General features: G+C 25.2%; 1 protein-coding gene across 2 annotated transcripts in view; it reads left to right on the top strand.

Annotated features, from left to right (window-relative positions):
* The first annotated feature begins 5801 nt into the window (after positions 1–5801).
* LOC117174984 (pre-mRNA-splicing factor ATP-dependent RNA helicase DHX16) overlaps positions 5802–17662 on the top strand; it is a 47946-nt gene continuing 36085 nt past the window's right edge. Inside the window, exons 1-4 of one of the 2 annotated variants that reach the window (XM_033364468.1) lie at positions 5802–6009; positions 6133–6366; positions 8303–8471; positions 12029–12270. In XM_033364468.1, coding sequence (XP_033220359.1) covers positions 6204–6366; positions 8303–8471; positions 12029–12270 — 574 coding nt within the window. In that variant the 5' untranslated portion in view covers positions 5802–6009; positions 6133–6203. The remainder of the gene's footprint in view (positions 6010–6132; positions 6367–8302; positions 8472–12028; positions 12271–17662) is intronic. The other variant, XM_033364470.1, reaches the window with a different exon arrangement.

Here is a 17662-nt window from a genome sequence, read left to right as displayed (position 1 = left end):
TTCAAGTTAGCAAAAAAATATCATTTTAAAAAATAACTATATATTTTATTTTCCTTCCTTTGAATACAGAATAGAAAAAAATTAAAAAAGCTAGCGATAATTTTCTACAACATGGCGAGATATTCTAGAAAATTTTAGAATTACTCTCAAATGTTCTCAAATTGTACAATATTGTATGTAAGATATTGCAGAAATTTCTAGTACATCCTAAATGTGGACTATTTCATTTCAAAAGGAAAAAGTGGGTCATCGACTTTTTTCTTTTTAATTATTTATTTAATTTTTAATTACAATTATTTTAATTTTTCCTCCCGTAAATATTTGTAAAAATAAAATTTAAAACATAAATCCTGATAACTCGGGCAATTATTATAAATTTTTTTAAATTTGGCAGACAAACGCAGTCTAATCTAGTGATGCTTAACAAAGGAAGAAAAAATGTAAAATATTGCATAATAATAATTACAAATTGAGATTGATCGGTAATAATATTCTTTTAGTCTTACCGAACGAAAGTCAATTTTTAATGAATGAATCTAAACATTTCCAAAAATCTTATCTGAATAGCAAGAAACAAATTTCTCTCAAGAAATTTTTTCAACATTGGTTTCAAAATCTGGATACTTTTTGTCGGTGAGACTAAAAAAAAACACATTCACCGAAAAATCTCAATTTTTCAATTAATTATCATTAAACAATAGGTGATTAAAATTTTTTCTCAATTTTAATAAATAATTGAAATTAGGAAAAGGTTTATTTCACTTTTTTATTTTATTATTAAAAATTTTCATAGAAACAAAAACATTGAAAAAAGTTCCGTCTTATTAATCTCTGCGAATAAGTATTTTTAACAATTTTAATTTCTGAATTAAAAAATTTGGATATCACGATACGCTTGGACAATACATTTGAGCATTTTTGGGCGCTTTTCATCTTATTGCATCCGGATCATCATAACTGATGTCCATTGAGTGGAGGAGAAAAATACTTTTATACAAATATACGCAAAAAGTGTTGAAATTAAATAAAATATAAAAAATTTAACAAAATATCAATTTTCATATTATTTATTTAGTAAACAATTTTTTTTTTTTTTTTTTCGACACTCAAGAATCAAGGCGAAACTAATAACGAAAATGAATCAATATAATGTTTAAAGTTTCTTTAATAAATTAATTTCGTGGCAGCAAAGACTTGATTCTTGATATTTTGTGAAAAAAATACTGAAAGTTTTTCGATCGCCAAAAAATAGATATTCTCAAAAATCTTAGTCCCAAAATGCTTATTGAAATTCGTGTAAGTTGTTGGCAGGGTCTACGTGTAACGAAAAAATCCGGCTATTGGTAATGAAATTTCGGTACAAATAGTCATTTTTCCAGGTCCCGCGATTCGTACTGAAAAACCCCGGTTTTACGCGCTTCCCTTCAAAAATTAATCATGTTTGAATGGTGTTCTTTCAATCCATTTGGCTTTAAATAATATTGATTTATAATTGTTCATTTTAAATTAATAGTCAAATGTTACTAAATATTAAAACCTTGTCATTTTTTTTTCTTTTTTTTAATTGAATATGTTAAAAACTGATTTTTTTAGCATGCAACAATATTAAAGTAGAATTTAATATCAAGTTAAAGCTTTTTATTACACAGCCACACAAAAAAAGTGTGCGGATCTGGTAACAAGACACACGTATTCCTATGGATTTTGGGGCGCTGAATTCAAATTCGGTATCAAAAATCACCCATCACGTCATGGTTGAGCCATAACCTCAAAAAATGACGAAAAATCATGCACTGACGCAAATAAATTTCAAAATAATGCCAGTGATGCAAAGTTTCACTTTAAAAACATGTCGACAACTGTGAAGGATCAACCCTTGGCTGATATCAACTTATTTAACATAACTTTACCCAACAGAACCTGACCTCACCTAACCTGAATTAAGAGAAATTTATTGAACTACACGTAAAGCTCTGGAAGCATATTTTCCCAGTAGAAAATGTGTGCTACATCGAATGGGTCAACTCGAGCCTAACCTAGAAATAAATTTAACCTAGCCTAACCTAACCTCACGAAACACAATTAAACTGATTGTGTTGTCCCGTTGTGTTTGCGGTACCGTTTCATTCAGCTTCGGCTTAACCTACATAGAGGTTAAATCTATCCTAACCTAACAAAACCTGACCTAACATAACCGATTACGCTGGCAACCCTGTTCTTAAACGTCTTAAACGTAACCCTTTGCATCGTTCCTTCGAGGAAAAAAGGACACGTTATAGCAGGCAGAAAATAGACTGAAGTAGGTCTATAAATCAATTTAATTACGATAAATAGCAAGATAAAATGTAAACACGAAAGATAGTATAAATATATCCCTTAAGTCTAAGAAAAGCAGAGAGAAAAAACATTTGAATAAAACTCTTATTCATTTGCATGTTTAAGTTACAGTTCTACATTTTAATTGATACACACATTGTCTGGTTAATTGAAATGGGGTCAATTCTACTTGTAGTTCTAAGTGTCTTCAAATGAGTAATGTGCGTCTAAATTTTTAACCACCTGTAGTACAATGAAATCAATTTTATTGTGTTACAACGGGAACACTTAAGTTGTGTTGCGTTAAACAAAATTTCGTTAGGTTCTGTTAAGTTAGATTCATTTGTAGTTTAAGATCGAGTTAACCTACTAAATATAGCACACATTTAAGACTGAGAACCATACGCTTACATAGCTACACGTGTGGTTGAATTTCATTCGGCTCGGTCAGGTTTTGTTAGGTTAGGATAGGTTAAGCCTCTATGTAGGTTAAGCCGAAGCTGAATGAAACGGTACTGCAAACACAACGGGACAACACAATAAGTTTAATTGAGTTACGTGAAGTTAAGTTAGGTTAGATTAAGTCAGGTTTTTTTAGATTAGGATAGGTTTGACCTCTTTGCAGATTAAGCCCAAGCTGATTCAAACGGTACTGCAAAACACAACGGGACAACACAATCAGTTTAATTGTGTTTCGTGAGGTTAGGTTAGGTTAGGCTAGGTTAGATTTATTTCTAGGTTAGGCTCGAGTTGACCCATTCGATGTAGCACACATTTGCTACGGGGAAAATATGCTTCCAGAGCTTTACGTGTAGTTCAATAAATTTCTCTTAATTCAGGTTAGGTGAGGTCAAGTTCGGTTGGGTAAAGTTATGTTAAATAAGTTGATATCAGTCAAGGGTTGATCCTTCACAGTTGTCGACATGTTTTTGAAGTGAAACTTTGCATCACTGGCATTATTTTGAAATTTATTTGCCTCAGTGCATGATTTTTCGTCATTTTTTGAGGTTATGGCTCAACCAAGACGTGATGGGTGATTTTTGATACCAAATTTGAATTCAGCGCCCCAAAATCCATAGGAATACATGTGTCTTGTTACCAGATCCGCAAACTTTTTTTTGTGTGGCTGTGTTATTAATCTATCTGTTGAAAATTATTTTTAAATTCAAGTGGACTCAGAATCTACTGAACAAAAATTAGTCTTAAATTTTGAATATTCAGATAATCTTGATGGTCAACTAAATTTTCAGAACCAAAAATTAATTTATATTTACAGCTGATCAACCTCAAACGCTATTTAGCAAAACATTTCAGAATCAAACGCTTCAAATTTTTTAAGTCTCCAGAACAGGTTTCTGGAATTCTTTTAATTGAAAATGTACACTAAAAAATGAGGACCTAAAATGGAAAAATTTCGAAGCTAATATTACTCCCTTTTTTTCTGTACAAAAATTTCAAATTGAATATTTTAAACTGTAAACATATTTGAAATGGGTTAAAAAATATTTGTAATAGATATTTCCGTAATCAAATGATTTCCTTAATTTTGAATGTTTACAGTTTTAGATTTCTGAATTTTCATGTATAACGCTGAGATTTATTTAATTTACAACATTCTTTATTAGAATTTTTTTACTTTTAACCTTTTCTATTTTAAATTATTTAATTCTGAACGTTTTTTCAGAATAATTCGATTTGAAACGTTTATAGTTAGGTTTCTTGTTATTTTGAACGGTGCGAATTACATTTAATTTATTTTCTAACCTTCGATACACTATAAATTATCCCGTACTGAAAATTATAATCTAAAATTATTAAATTTTCAACATTTTGAAACTGTCCTGTTTTTGAATATATGATATGAAATCATTCAGTTTCCAAAATCTTCAATTTGTTCCATTTTAAATACGTTGAATTGATAATGATACAATTTAAACTCTTTTGTTATGAAATTGTCCAATTTTTAAAATTTTAGTCTGAAATATTTCAATTTTTAATGCTTCTAATAATTTTTTTTTCATTTCCGAACACTTCTAATCACAAATTATAAAATTTTAGACGATTTCATTTATGATAATATAAGTTTAACACCTTTTCATTCCATTTGCAAATATTGTCCTTTTTTAACCTAATCTAAAATTGTTGAATCTGGAAAATTGTCAATTCAAAATTGTTCATCATATTTTTTGTTAATTCCAAAAGCTTTAAATTCCAAATTATTAATTATGATTTTAAAAATTTGAAAAGTATTCTAATATAATTCTTATATCATTTATATTCCTAATGTTAGAATGTTACAGCTAGTTCTAGAATAATATAATTCATTCCGGAACATTTTATAAAATTTGAAAACATTCTACATACATATAATGTTCCGAAGAAAAATCCAGAGCATATATTGCATCAGTAAATATTATCATTCTAACCAAACTATTATATATCTTAAGTTACAAAAATGTTATCCCATTGCAGTTTTAACTTTTACAATATTACAAATAATAATAAAAAGTAATGAAAAATGAGTAATATTTGAAATGTTACCCTGGCGGACCGAAGGAACCGAATGGAACCTCTACAAAGTACCCGTAAAGACCCCATTGGGTCCCCATTCGGTCTGTGAGTAGCAGTCAACAGGCGTTATACGTCTTATATTCTTTTTAACTTTTTACCGTTGCAGAAAAAACTATTGCGATTATTCCGTGACCTTTTATAGGGAATTTTAACGTATAATCCGAATTTCAACAATTTAAAAGTTGATTTTGCTGTTTTTTTCGAGTTTTTTTATAAAGGAACTGAATGGGGGCCCAATGGGATCTTTACGGGTACTTTGTAGAGGCTCCATTCGGTTCCTTCGGTCCGTCAGGGAGTTATTTTCCCACCCAGAGGCAACGGAGACTTGTGCACATGCGCAGAGCTCTCCATTTGGATTCTTAACTAAATTAATATAAATGCTGCGCTTATTTGAAATTTATAAATATGTAACTTAATTTTTTATAATAGAGCAGCGTTGCAGAACAATTAGGAAATTCATTTTCAAGTTAAAAAATGGTATTTTAGAATGAAAGATTAAATTAATTATTTGATTTTGATCTTTATAACAAAATTATTGATTTTAAATTCAAAGGAAGCGATCATATTTTTTTGACATAAATTCTAAATAATTCGTCCTATATTGTTCCACTTTCAAATTATTATATATGGGATCGTCCACAAATTACGTCAGACGTTTTTCTTTTGTTTGAATAAAGACGAGCATAAAATTGCTGTGAAGTTGAGAAGGACACAACGATATAAACAAAAGAAAAACATATTACGTAATTTGTGGACGATCCCTATTGTAAAAAATTAATTTGCATATTTAATCCTTTCAAATAATTGCACGATGAACATCCAATGAGGCTGCTGGTGCAACGCATGCGCAGTGCTGGGCACAGCACATGCGTAGAATGCAGTGTTTTGATTGAACTTGACATTCCTCATGTTCCTCATTCCTTGAAGCGTGTGAAAACAGAGATATTTTCGTGAAAATGTAATTTAAATGTACTGTTTCGTATCACTTCGGCTTTCATATTACAAGATAAAAAGTTTCCTGCTTGCATATTTGAACATAAAATATTAATATTGCAGTCATCTTTGCATCGTAAATAGTATACGTCCTATATGTCAATTACAAACATAACCTCTAATATACAAGTATATCAATATATAAATACATAAAATGCGAAAAACTTTATATTGAAAAATGTTAATCATATTTCGTTTTTAATATTAAAAAAAACATTCTTAACATTTTGATCAATTTTCTTAATTTTAAAGAGGACAAGAGGATATAAGCGTAAGTGTTGGACTTAACCTAAAATATATATGAAAAATCGAAAAATTTAAAAATGAGTAGTAACAGAAAGAAAAAATCTTCGAGTGAAGACAGTGATAGTGAGGAGGAGAGGACAAAGAGGGATATTAAAGAAAGGGATGAATTTTCCAATCGACTTAAGGCTAAAGATGAAAGCAAAGTTCGGAAAATTGCTATGCCAGCAGGCTCTGGAGCAGGTATGTTTTTATCCTTTTTCTTCATTGTATATTATTCAACTATTTGGTTAAAAATTTATGTATTTTGTTAAAAATTCCTCTTTTTCATTAGAAAATTATTTCTCTTGGTTGAAAAATTTTGTGTTGCCAATTGATGTTTTTAGGTTGAAAACTTAGCTACTTTATTTAAAATACACTTTTTCTTTGAAGATTTATAATTTTAGTTAAAATTTAATCTCTTTCATTAAAATTAAACTACTTTGCTGAAAATATAATTCTTTTTCAATAAAAATTCTTTTCTTTTTTAACTGAAAATTTAAACTTTTGTTTTGAAATTCCATTTTTTGCTTGTAAATAAACTTGTTTCTCGAAAATTCATATTTTTTGATAAAAAGTTAAGCCTTTCTGTCGAAAATTCTTACTTTTTATTCTAAAATTTCAACGATTTGATAGAAAATTGATCTTCTTTGTACAAAATTAATATATATGGTTAAAAATTGATGAAATTTGCTAGAAAAATCTATTGGTTGAAATTTATTCTGTTTTATTTAGTGGTCTACGTATTCTGTTGAAAATTCGTCTTCTTTGCTTGAATTCAATTGTTTTCGGTTTCAACTTAAAATATTTTCTGGTTGAAATATCAAATATTACATTTTTTGGTTGAAAATTCAACTAGTCAGTCGAAAGCGGCACAACTATGTCGAAAATTAATTTTTTTGTTTTATAATTTATGATTTTAATTTAGAAATCCTTTTTTTTTTTGTTCAAAATTGAAACATTTGGTTGAAATCTTTTGTTCAAAATTAATTTCTTTGGTTACAAATTTAACCATTTTGTTGAAAATTCCTATTTTCTTGCGCAAACAATTCTTTTAACTGAAAATACAATTATTCCATGTATGATTAAAAAAAATTTTTGTTGAAAATTGATTTTATTTTAAAACATCAATTTTTTTTACTGAAAATATAACTTCGCTTTTTTGTTGAAAATTTCTTTTGTTTGAAAATTCGGTTTGTTTTTATTGTAAACATTAATTTTTTTAACTGAAAATATAACTATTTCATTTTTTGTTGAAAATGTACCTTTTTTTTAAAGTTAATGTGTTTTTATAAAAATTCGTCTTTTTTTGGGTAGAAAATTAATCTTTATGGTCAGAAAACTATCTTTTTGTTGACAATTAAACTATTTGCTTCAAAATTTAATCTTTATTGAAGATATATTATTATAGTTAAAAATTGATTTCTTTGGTTTCCAATTTGACTATTTTGCGGCAAATTCTTTTTTTTTTTTAATAAAAAATTTAGCTTTTTAACGAAAAATTTAACTAGTTTATGTTTTGCTGGAAATTTATCTTCTTTAGTTGAAAATTCAAATATTTTGTTGTAAGTTCATCTTTTATTGTTGAATATTAATCTTCTTGGTAAAAAATTAATCTTTTTGGTTGATAATTCATTTATTCGTGTGTAAATTTAACTTTTTAGTTGAAAAATTCGTTTTTATGGTTACAAATTAATTTTTGTAACTGAAAATTCAACTATTCTATACTGGTTTGAAAATTCATATTTTTTCGTTTAATATTCACGCATTTTCTTGAAATTCGTATCTTTTGGTGGAAAAGAAATCTTCTTGTCTAAAAATGCACTTTTTTGTTGTTTAAAGATTCCATATTTTATTCGTAAATTCATTTTATTGCTTAAAAATTTAACTATTTTGTTCAAAATTTATGGATTTTATTAAAAATCTATCTCTTTCAGTTGATTGAAAATGGAACTTTTTGGTTGAAAATTAATTTCTTTGGTTGGAAATTTAACCTGAAAGAAAAATGTATAACGGTTAAGATACATGAAAAATTTGACAGGAAAAAGTTAAGGATTTTCGGAATTGATATTTTGTAACAACCCTGTTGATTTGATTTGATTTAAATTCTTTATAAACTCGAGGGATTTTTTTTATTTAGCTGAAGCCGCAAAGAGAATTAAACTTATTGATAGTGAAGCGAGAGACAAACTTATACCAAAACTTCGAGTGGAATCACGCAGACTTTATTTGGAGAAAAGGAAAGAGGATAAAGTTCAAGAATTGGAAGCGGATGTTCATGACGATGAATACTTATTCGATGATAGCGTGTAAGTGTTTATTTGATTTATGTACAGGGAAATTCGGGAAAAATTAGGGATTTTCACGAGAAAAAAATGCAACAATTAGGCAATTTATGTAAAAAAAATCAATATTTCAAGGTATTTCAAAAGTTTTTAACCGTTTAAAATATATTAGATTATTTTAAAAGATTCCAAAAAATTTCAATTAATTTCAGTAATTTAATAGAATTTCAAATAATTCACAATATTTTAGGGTATTTAAAAAAATTCCAAGGTATAATCTATTTTTAATTCTGAAATTTTTCAATTAACAAAAAGAACAGTTCTGGATTTGAACAGGGAACTTTTCGAAAGGAATTAAAATTTCGGATTTAAACGGAAAAAATTTTAAGTTTTAAACACTTCTGATTTATAAAAGTTTAAATTTTTTAATTCGGCAGTTTAACTGCATTTAATTTAAGATTTTTCAGTTGAAAAGCGTTAGTATCTTCCAATTTTTACATATAAATTATTGAGCATTTGAGTAGAAAATTGTTCAATGAAACAACTTTTAAACTTCAATTTTAAAAGTTTGAAATTCAAGAATTCAAAATTAATTTAAAAAATGAAATGATTTTCAATAATTTAAACGAAGTGTCTACGTGTATCGAAAAATATAGATTTCGGCAGATTTCAAACAACAAAATTAGAAGCTTTTTAAGAATTTTTCCTATGGAAATTGAAAATTAATTACTCATTTTAATAAACTAATTTTAAGAGAATATTTAAAAAGATTTATAACGATTTCCAAAATTTAAAAAATTGAATGTGGACAGTTTAAAGAAAATTTCTTGAATTAAAATATTTAAAATTAAAATAATTTTACTCTTAATTTGAACAGGAAATTTTTCCGAAGAATTCTAATTCTGAGTTGAAGCAGGAAATTTGCAAATTTTAACCAATTCTGAATTGAAACTGGTATTTTTTGAAAAGAATTATAATTGGTCCTGGAAGAGAAAATTTTTAAATTTAAATAAATTCCGTTCTTGAGCAGGGAATTTTTCTGAAGAATGAATTATAATTCTAAGCTGAAACGGGATATTTTCGATAAAAATTAAAATTACGAATCTGAACAGGGAATTTTCCATTTTTAATCAATTTTTAGTTGAAACTAAAATTTATCCAGGAGAATAACAATTCTGAATGAAAAATTAACAGTGGATTTTGCAAAAAAAAATTTATTCTTAGTTGAAATGGAGAACTTTCGAAAACAATTAAAATTCTTTGTTTAATCTGGGATTTTTCCAAAAAGAATTTTATTTCTGAGTGAAAATGAAGAATTAAAATTCTGGATTTAAATAGGAAATTTTGAGAAAAGAATTAAAATAAGAATTTTCAAAATTTAACCAATTCTGAATTGGAATTAGAATTTAAAATGGTATAATTTTGAAAATTTTTAAATTTATTGATCGATCCTTCAATTTAGAGCATTGAGAATGATAACGTGGATTTATTTAAATAATTTTTGTCAATTCAGAAAAGTAATTTTTACTTTATCCACAGTCGCAGATTTTTCAGATTATCTCAGTTTACTTAATCATAATTCATTATTTATTTAGTTTTGAAATTAAACTAGTTGTTTGAGAATTTATGTACTTTGTGAAAAATTCGCCTTTTCATAGAAAATTAATATTTATGGTTAAAAATTCATGAGTTTTGTTGAAAATTATTTCCTGCAACTAAAAATTAGAATGTTCTTTTTTGCTTGAAAATTGATTTGTTCGTGGTTAAAATTCGAGTATTACAGTTAAATAGTTATCATTTTGGATACAAAAAAATTCATCTTTTAGGTCGGAAATAAAATTAGTTGTTTAAAAGTTCAACTCTTTTATTGAAAATTAATTTTTTCAGTAAAAGATTAAGAATTTTAATGAAAAATTAATTTCTTTGGTCGAAATATGAGCTATTTGTTCGAAAATTATTTTGTTTTTTTAAACTGAAAATGTAACTATTATTCCAGTTGAAGCTCGTAATTTTAGATAAAAATTCATCCCTTTTTTTAACCATTTTTGTTACTAAAAATTTAATTATTTCATTTTTAGTTGAGAAATGGTATTTTTCGTTGAAAATTCATATTTTTTTGTAGAAATTAATCTTCTTGGTTGAAGATTCGTTTCGTGAGTCACAAATTCAATTATTGCTGTTAAAGATTCACAATTTTAATTGAAAATTTATCCTTCTGGTTTAAAATTCATCGCTTTATTTGAAAACGTAACGATATTTTCAAAATTATGTTCTTTTTTTGAAAAAATTAATATTTTCAACTGAAATCTTAACTTATTCCAATTGGATATTTCATATTTTTAGTTAAAAATTCTTCTGTTTGATTGAACATTAATTTTTTTGAATTTAAAATTTAATTATTTAAGTCTTAAATTCATTCATCTTTGTTTAAAAATTGATATTTTCTTGTTTAAAAAATCAACAATTTCGATGAAATACTTTTTAAATGAAAATTCACATATTTGTTAAAAAATCGATTTCTTTTGTTAAAAAATAATCGTTTTCTTTGCAAATTAACGTTCTTGTTTAAAAAAATTTCGTTTAAGAGTTCAAGTATTAAATATTCGTGATTTTCAAATAAAAAATAATCCCTTTGTTTAAAAATTCATTTTTATAAATAAAAATTTTATTATTAAATTTTTCGTGGAAAAATTATCTTGTTTATTTGAAAATTCATATTTTTTTCGTAGAAATTAATCTTTTTGGTTGAAAATTCATCTTGTTGGTCCCAAATTCAATTATTCCTGTTAAAAATTCACCATTTTAGTTCAAAATTTATCCTTCTGGCTTAAAATTCATCACTTTATTTGAAAATATAACCATTTTTTCAAAGTTAGTTTTTTTTTGTTGCGGAAAGTAATTTTTTCCACTGAAAATTGAACTTATTCCAGTTGAATATTCCATAGTTTTGGTTGAAAATTCTTCTGTTAGGTTGAAAATTCTTCTGTTAGGTTGAAAATTATTTTTTTTTAATTAAAAATTTAATTACCTAAATTTAAAATTCATTGTTTTAGTTGAAAACTCATCTTTTTAGTTTCCAGTTGAAGATTCACAATTTTAGTTGAAAATTTATCAGTTAACTTGAAAATCGGTCCTTTTTCTTGAAGTTTAGTTGTTTTTTTTTGTTCAAAATAAATTTTTTCAACTAAAAGTGTAACTTTTCCATTTTAGGTTGGCAATTGATATTTTTGTAGTGAAAAATTTAATTATTTTTTTCAACATTAATTTATTTTCCAATTTATTGCTCTGTTGTATTAAAGAATGTTTAGAATTTTTCGGATTAAAATTTGTTCTACAATTAATTTAATTCTGCCTAAATTGTTTACTTTTTTATTTTTTTAAAGTTAATAAGATTCTATTCGAAAAATATTACAAGATTGGATTTTTAGTATTTAAATTTTAATGGTCAAGCAAAATAATAAATTATTCAGGAAAAAGGGAATTTATAAATCGAAGTTTTGCAAATTAAAATTTGCATTTTTATCTTCCAATCTACTCCCGAATTTTAATTTAGATTTTTATTAATTTTTTGTAACTTTCAGGTTAACTGAGAGGGAAAAAAGGGAGAGGGAACATAAAAAGCAACTCCTTCAATTAGCTAAAGAACATGAACAGGCGAGGGAACTCGAGCGAATTCAGCGGTATCGCATGCCTCTTCAAGATGGGAAAGTGGAGCCAGAACCCGAAATTCCAGACAAAGAACCTCCGCAGTCAGAGCAAAGCAAATGGGAATCCGATCAAATGTCTTCGGCTGTCTTTAAATTTGGCGCTAAAGATAAAAAAGGTAAATATGTATGACTTTTTTCAGAATTTAATTATACAATTTGGGGTGTTTAGTGTTCTGGAAAGCCTTGAAATCAGAGAATTCCTGTGAATGAAAAGAGCACATTGGTCAATTTTTATTTAATAAATTAATTCATTATAAAGGTTCTGAGAAATTTTTAATAGATTTTAATAATTTTAAAGAATTTTAAAGGTTTTAGGGCATTTTTAAGACTTCTAAGGCAAATTTTAGGGATTTAGGAAATTTAAAAAAATTCCAAGGTTCTTTTTTATTATTTTTATTAATTTGAATTGATTTTAGAGCTTTTGAAATATTATTCGATAAATAATTATTTACGTTATTTTATAAGATTCTTGAGGGTTTCAATGATTTCAAGGGATTTGCAAACTATAAATATAATATTTATTATATTTTTTTAAAAAATTTTACAAGTTTTAATTTATTTAATCCTGAGGATCAATTAATAAAATTATGTAAGGATTTGAAATATTTTAACGTATATTTTTCAAATTTCTTGGCATTTTCAAGAGCTTTAAAAAATTTAAGAGGAGTGTAAAGGATTTAAAATAATTTTGAATATTTTAAAAGATTACACAGAAATTTTTTATTGACTTCAGTAATTTAATGGCATTTAAGAGGATTTAAAATATTTGTGGGTATTGCAGAAGATTTCAGGCGTTTTCATGTGATTTAAAAAGTTTCAAGAGATTTAAAAATATTTTTTGCAATTTATTTGAAATTCATCCTGAATTCTTATTAATTTATATTGAATCCCTTTGAATTCATCTATATTCACTCAATTCTACCCAATTCAATTATTTTCCCATATTCTTTAATATTTTAAAATATTTAAAAAGATTTCACGTTATTTTATAAGATTGCCGATGATTTCAAGGGATTTTAAAACCTTCAATGTATTTTAATATATTTTCCATGATTTGGGAAAATATTGTCATAGAATCTCACGGAATTTTATAATATCATCCGGAATTCTTTGGAATTCTTTTCAATTTTATGTTTTCACTGAAAGTTTTTTAATTCACTTGAATTTCTATAAATTTGTTGTTTTCTACTGAAATAATTGAATTTTTTAATTTTTGAAAGTTGTAATTTAATTGATTCTCGGAATCAATTGATAAAATGATTAAAGAATTTGAAATATTTTCACGTATTTTTTTTTAATTTTCTTTTAAAATAATTTGGATTATTTTAAAAGATTACAAACAAAATTTTTTATTGATTTCAATAATTTAATGGGATTTAAAATACTTGAGTACAATGCGAAAGATTCTCAGGCGTTTTCAAGTGCTTAAAAAAATTTCAAGGGCTTTCAAAAGATACTAATTAAAGTATTCGGAATATTTAATGAAATTTTAAAAGACTCCCAGAAATTTTTAATTTATTTTAGTAGTTTGAAGGCTTTTAAAGACAGAAATATTTTAGGCTATTTTTAAAGATTCCAAGGCATTTTCAAGAGATTTAAACAATTTGAAGGGATTTTCAGAGGGTTTAATAATCTTAAGGGATTTTAATATTTCAATGGATTTCAAGGAATTTTTCACAAGATTTTGTAGGGTATCGAAGATTTGAAAAGATTTTCAATATATTTTTTGCAATTTATTTGAAACTCGTCCTGAATTTTTATTAATTTATCTTAAATCTCTTTAAATTCCATATTTTTAAATTGTTTTCAATTCACTTGATTGCTTTTTAAATTCAGCTCATTTTTTAAATAAATTTTATAATTATCTGAATCTTCTCATTTCAGGTCTATACCTATTTTTGAATTATGTTTGATTATTTGAAATATTTCAGGGTATTTATAAAGGTTTCGAGAAATTTTTAATAGATTTCATTAATTTTGAAGAATTTTTAAGATTTTAGGGTATTTAAAAGAAATCTAAGGAATTTTCAGGAGCTTTTAATTTGAAGCATTTTAGGACTTTTAAAACGATTCCAAGGATTTTTCTAGAATAATTTACTTAATTTGAAGTGATTTTAAAGCTTTTTAAATATAATAAGAAAATTTTTTCAATTTTTTTGAAGATACGGAACGATTTTACAGGACGCATATGGTTTTAAAATATTTTCTATGATTTGAGAAAATATCGTTGGAATTTTAAAATATTTTAGTGCATTTTAAAGGATTTATTCATGAGAAGTCAGGTTTTTTTGTAAGATTTTCGGGACCTGAAGAGATTTGGAAATCACTTTCAATTCTTTAGAATTCTCTTGAATTTTCTGAATTCACTGGAAATTTTTATAATTTACTTAAATTTCTATAAATTTACTCTTTTCTACTTAATTCAATGCATTTTTTTTTTAATTTTTACAAGTTTTAATTTAATTAATCTTGAGGATTCATTGATAAAATTATGTAACGATTTGAAATATTATAACGTATATTTTTCAAATTCCTTGGCATTTTCAAGAGCTTCAAAAAATTTAAGAGGAGTATAAAGGATTTAAAATAATTTGGAACTGGATTCGATTCAAAATATTTCAGGACATTTAAAAGATTCTAAGAATTTTTAAATTTATTTTAGTAGTTTGAAAACTTTTAAAGGCGGAAATATTTTAGGGGAAACTGGGAAATGACAGTGAAAAAATGTTCTATTTTATATTTTTAAGTATATATTTTAATTTAAAGAGTTTCATAATGCAGTTTTGAAGGATTAAATGATTGAAAATTAAAAGTGTTAAAATCGTTTATAATCCAGATTTTACCGTTAACAATTAAACTATTTCAATTAGAAAGTCTCATTACTTAAACAAATGAAAATGCCCGTTTGAAAATTTATAAACTATGTTCAATTTTAAAACACATTAAAAATAATATATGTATAATGAAAGGCTTTTATTAAATTTTAAATGTTATTTCAGTCTAAAATATTCCATTTTTAAACCATTCTTTTTAAGAATTTTAAATTAAGAAACAGAAAAATTACTTTCTATTTAAAAATTAATTATAAAAATAAAATAATTATTAAAATTAATTATAAACTAAATATTTCAAACCAAAGAAGAAAACTAAACTTCGAACGTTGCAATTTTAATATTTCTATTTAAAACAATTTAATTTTTAAGTCAAATTGTTGAATTGTTCGAGAAATATTTAGAAATTTCAAACAAATTCAAAATTAATTTTAAATTTCAAATAATTTAAACGAAGTGTCTACGTTTACCGACAAAATCCGGCTATTTTCGCCGAAATTTCAGTGCAAATAGTGCGCGGCTAAATTTGAAATCAAATATAGATTTTGGCAGATTTCAAACATAAAATTTAGAAGCTTTTTAAATTTTTTTAATTTTGAAAAGCTTCAAAAGAACAAATAACATTTTCTACAAAAATTGAAAATGATTTTTTTTTCTCGAAAAATTAATTTTGAGAGAATATTTAAACAGATTTAGAAAGATTTTTGAAATTATCAAATATGAATATGAAAGATATTATGGCCTTTTTTTAATTTTGCAGAATTAAAAAAAGATTTTGGAAAAATTCGAATAATTTTAAAACGTGTTTAGAAGTTCTGACAAAATTAAAAAAAAATCAAACTACATTTAAATGTTTCAAGATTTTGAAATAAAATTTTGAAGCATTTTAAGGATTTTTTTATACTATTTAAAATTGAAATAACTTATAATTTAGGAAGTGTTAAGTTTATAAAAAAATGTAATCGTTTAATTTTTAATGTATCTTATTGTATCTTAATGTATTTTTGCATGTTTTTGAATTTTTTTTCAATTCATTTGATTGCTTTTTCAATTCAGATTGATTTTAATGAATTTCATCTAATTCTTCTCATTCCTTTTAAATTTCTCTAAATCTACTTAAAATTAATTTTAAGCAATGAAATTTTTCTCGATTTACAAAAATTTTCCAAATCATTTGAATTCTTTTGAATCTATCTTGAATTGTTTTGTAATTATAAGTCACTTCTTTTGTTAGAAATTAGTAGGGTTTTAAAGATTTCAAACTTTTTCTTGGAATTCACCCTGAACTCTTTTAAATTCTTTAAAATTCGATTAAAAAAAATTAATTTACTTGTCTATTCCCCTCATCTTGAACTCTTAGGCATTTCATCAAATTCTTTGAATTCTCTTCAATTTTCCTAAGCTTATTTCAAAGAGACTGAATTCAATTAAGAGGTTTCAAATTCCTTTAAATTCATTTGACTTTTTTTTAATTCATCTTGAATTTTTATGAATTCCAATTAATTCTTCTCTTTGATCTTAAATTCTTTTAAATTCAATCCAGTTTTACGGAAAACAATGGAATTTTTTAAACATTTTTCCCAAGTCATTTGAATTCTTTTAAATGTAAATTAAATTGGTCCGCAGTCTTCTGAATTTATTCTGAATTCGTTGCCCTTTGAGTGCGAAAAAGTACCCTAAGAGTGTGACAAAAAATAACCTTTGGTCCCTATATTTTATCTCACAGGGAATGTGAGGCCTGATATGATTTCTATTTGTTTTTAAATTAAAAAATAGAAAAACCCATTCATTTTACCAGGGTGGAAAGTCATGCAGATGGAATCAAAAATATTTTAAAGTTTATTATTTATTGCCGATTCTTTTTTTTAAACTTTAACAATTTAATTTAATTTTTTGAAGTCTTAATAATTTTTTTTTCTATTCAAAGTAAGTTTAATTCTGCATTTAATTAAGTTTTCTTGATTAGAAATATTTTAAATTTACTGGTCAGGAAAAGTGAGGAATTTCGAGAAAAAACATCTTTAAAAAGTCATGGAATTCAACAAATTTTTGTTCGAAAGTCATACTTTTTGGTTAAAATATCCACTTTTATATTATTCGTTGAAAATCCGTTTTGATTTTTTGTTTTAAATTAATTTTCTGCATTTAAAATTAATCTTTTTTCGTTAAAAATTGAACTGTATTTTAGAAAATGCAATTATTTGGTCAAGAATTGAAACATTTTGTTTGAAAATTTTATTATTTTTATGAAAATTGACATATTTTGTTAATGCTCTTTTTAAATATAAACTATTATATTTGTTGTTAACAATTCATTTTATGTTAAAAATTCGACTGTTCTTGGTTGAATTTATATATTTTTGGTTTCAAAATTCGACAATTTCGTTGAAAAATTATCTTTGTAGGTAGAAAATTCCCGTATTTGGTTAGAAATTCAACTATTCGTTGAAAATTCAAGTATTTCGTTAAAGGCGTCCTTTTTGGCAAAAAAAACTCAACTGTTTTGTTGAAAATTCGTGCTTTTACATTGAAAATTAACCCTTTTTCGTTAAAAATGGTACTGTCTTCTAGAAAATTCAGTTTTTTGGTCAAGAATTGAACCAATTTGTTGAAAATTTTATTATTTTGTTGAAAGTTGATCTATTTTGTTAATTTTTTTTTAAATGTAATATATTTT

The sequence above is a fragment of the Belonocnema kinseyi genome, chromosome 6 (assembly GCF_010883055.1).
Source record: "Belonocnema kinseyi isolate 2016_QV_RU_SX_M_011 chromosome 6, B_treatae_v1, whole genome shotgun sequence".
NCBI lineage: Eukaryota > Metazoa > Arthropoda > Insecta > Hymenoptera > Cynipidae > Belonocnema > Belonocnema kinseyi.
This window is presented reverse-complemented; position numbering and strand designations above follow the sequence as displayed.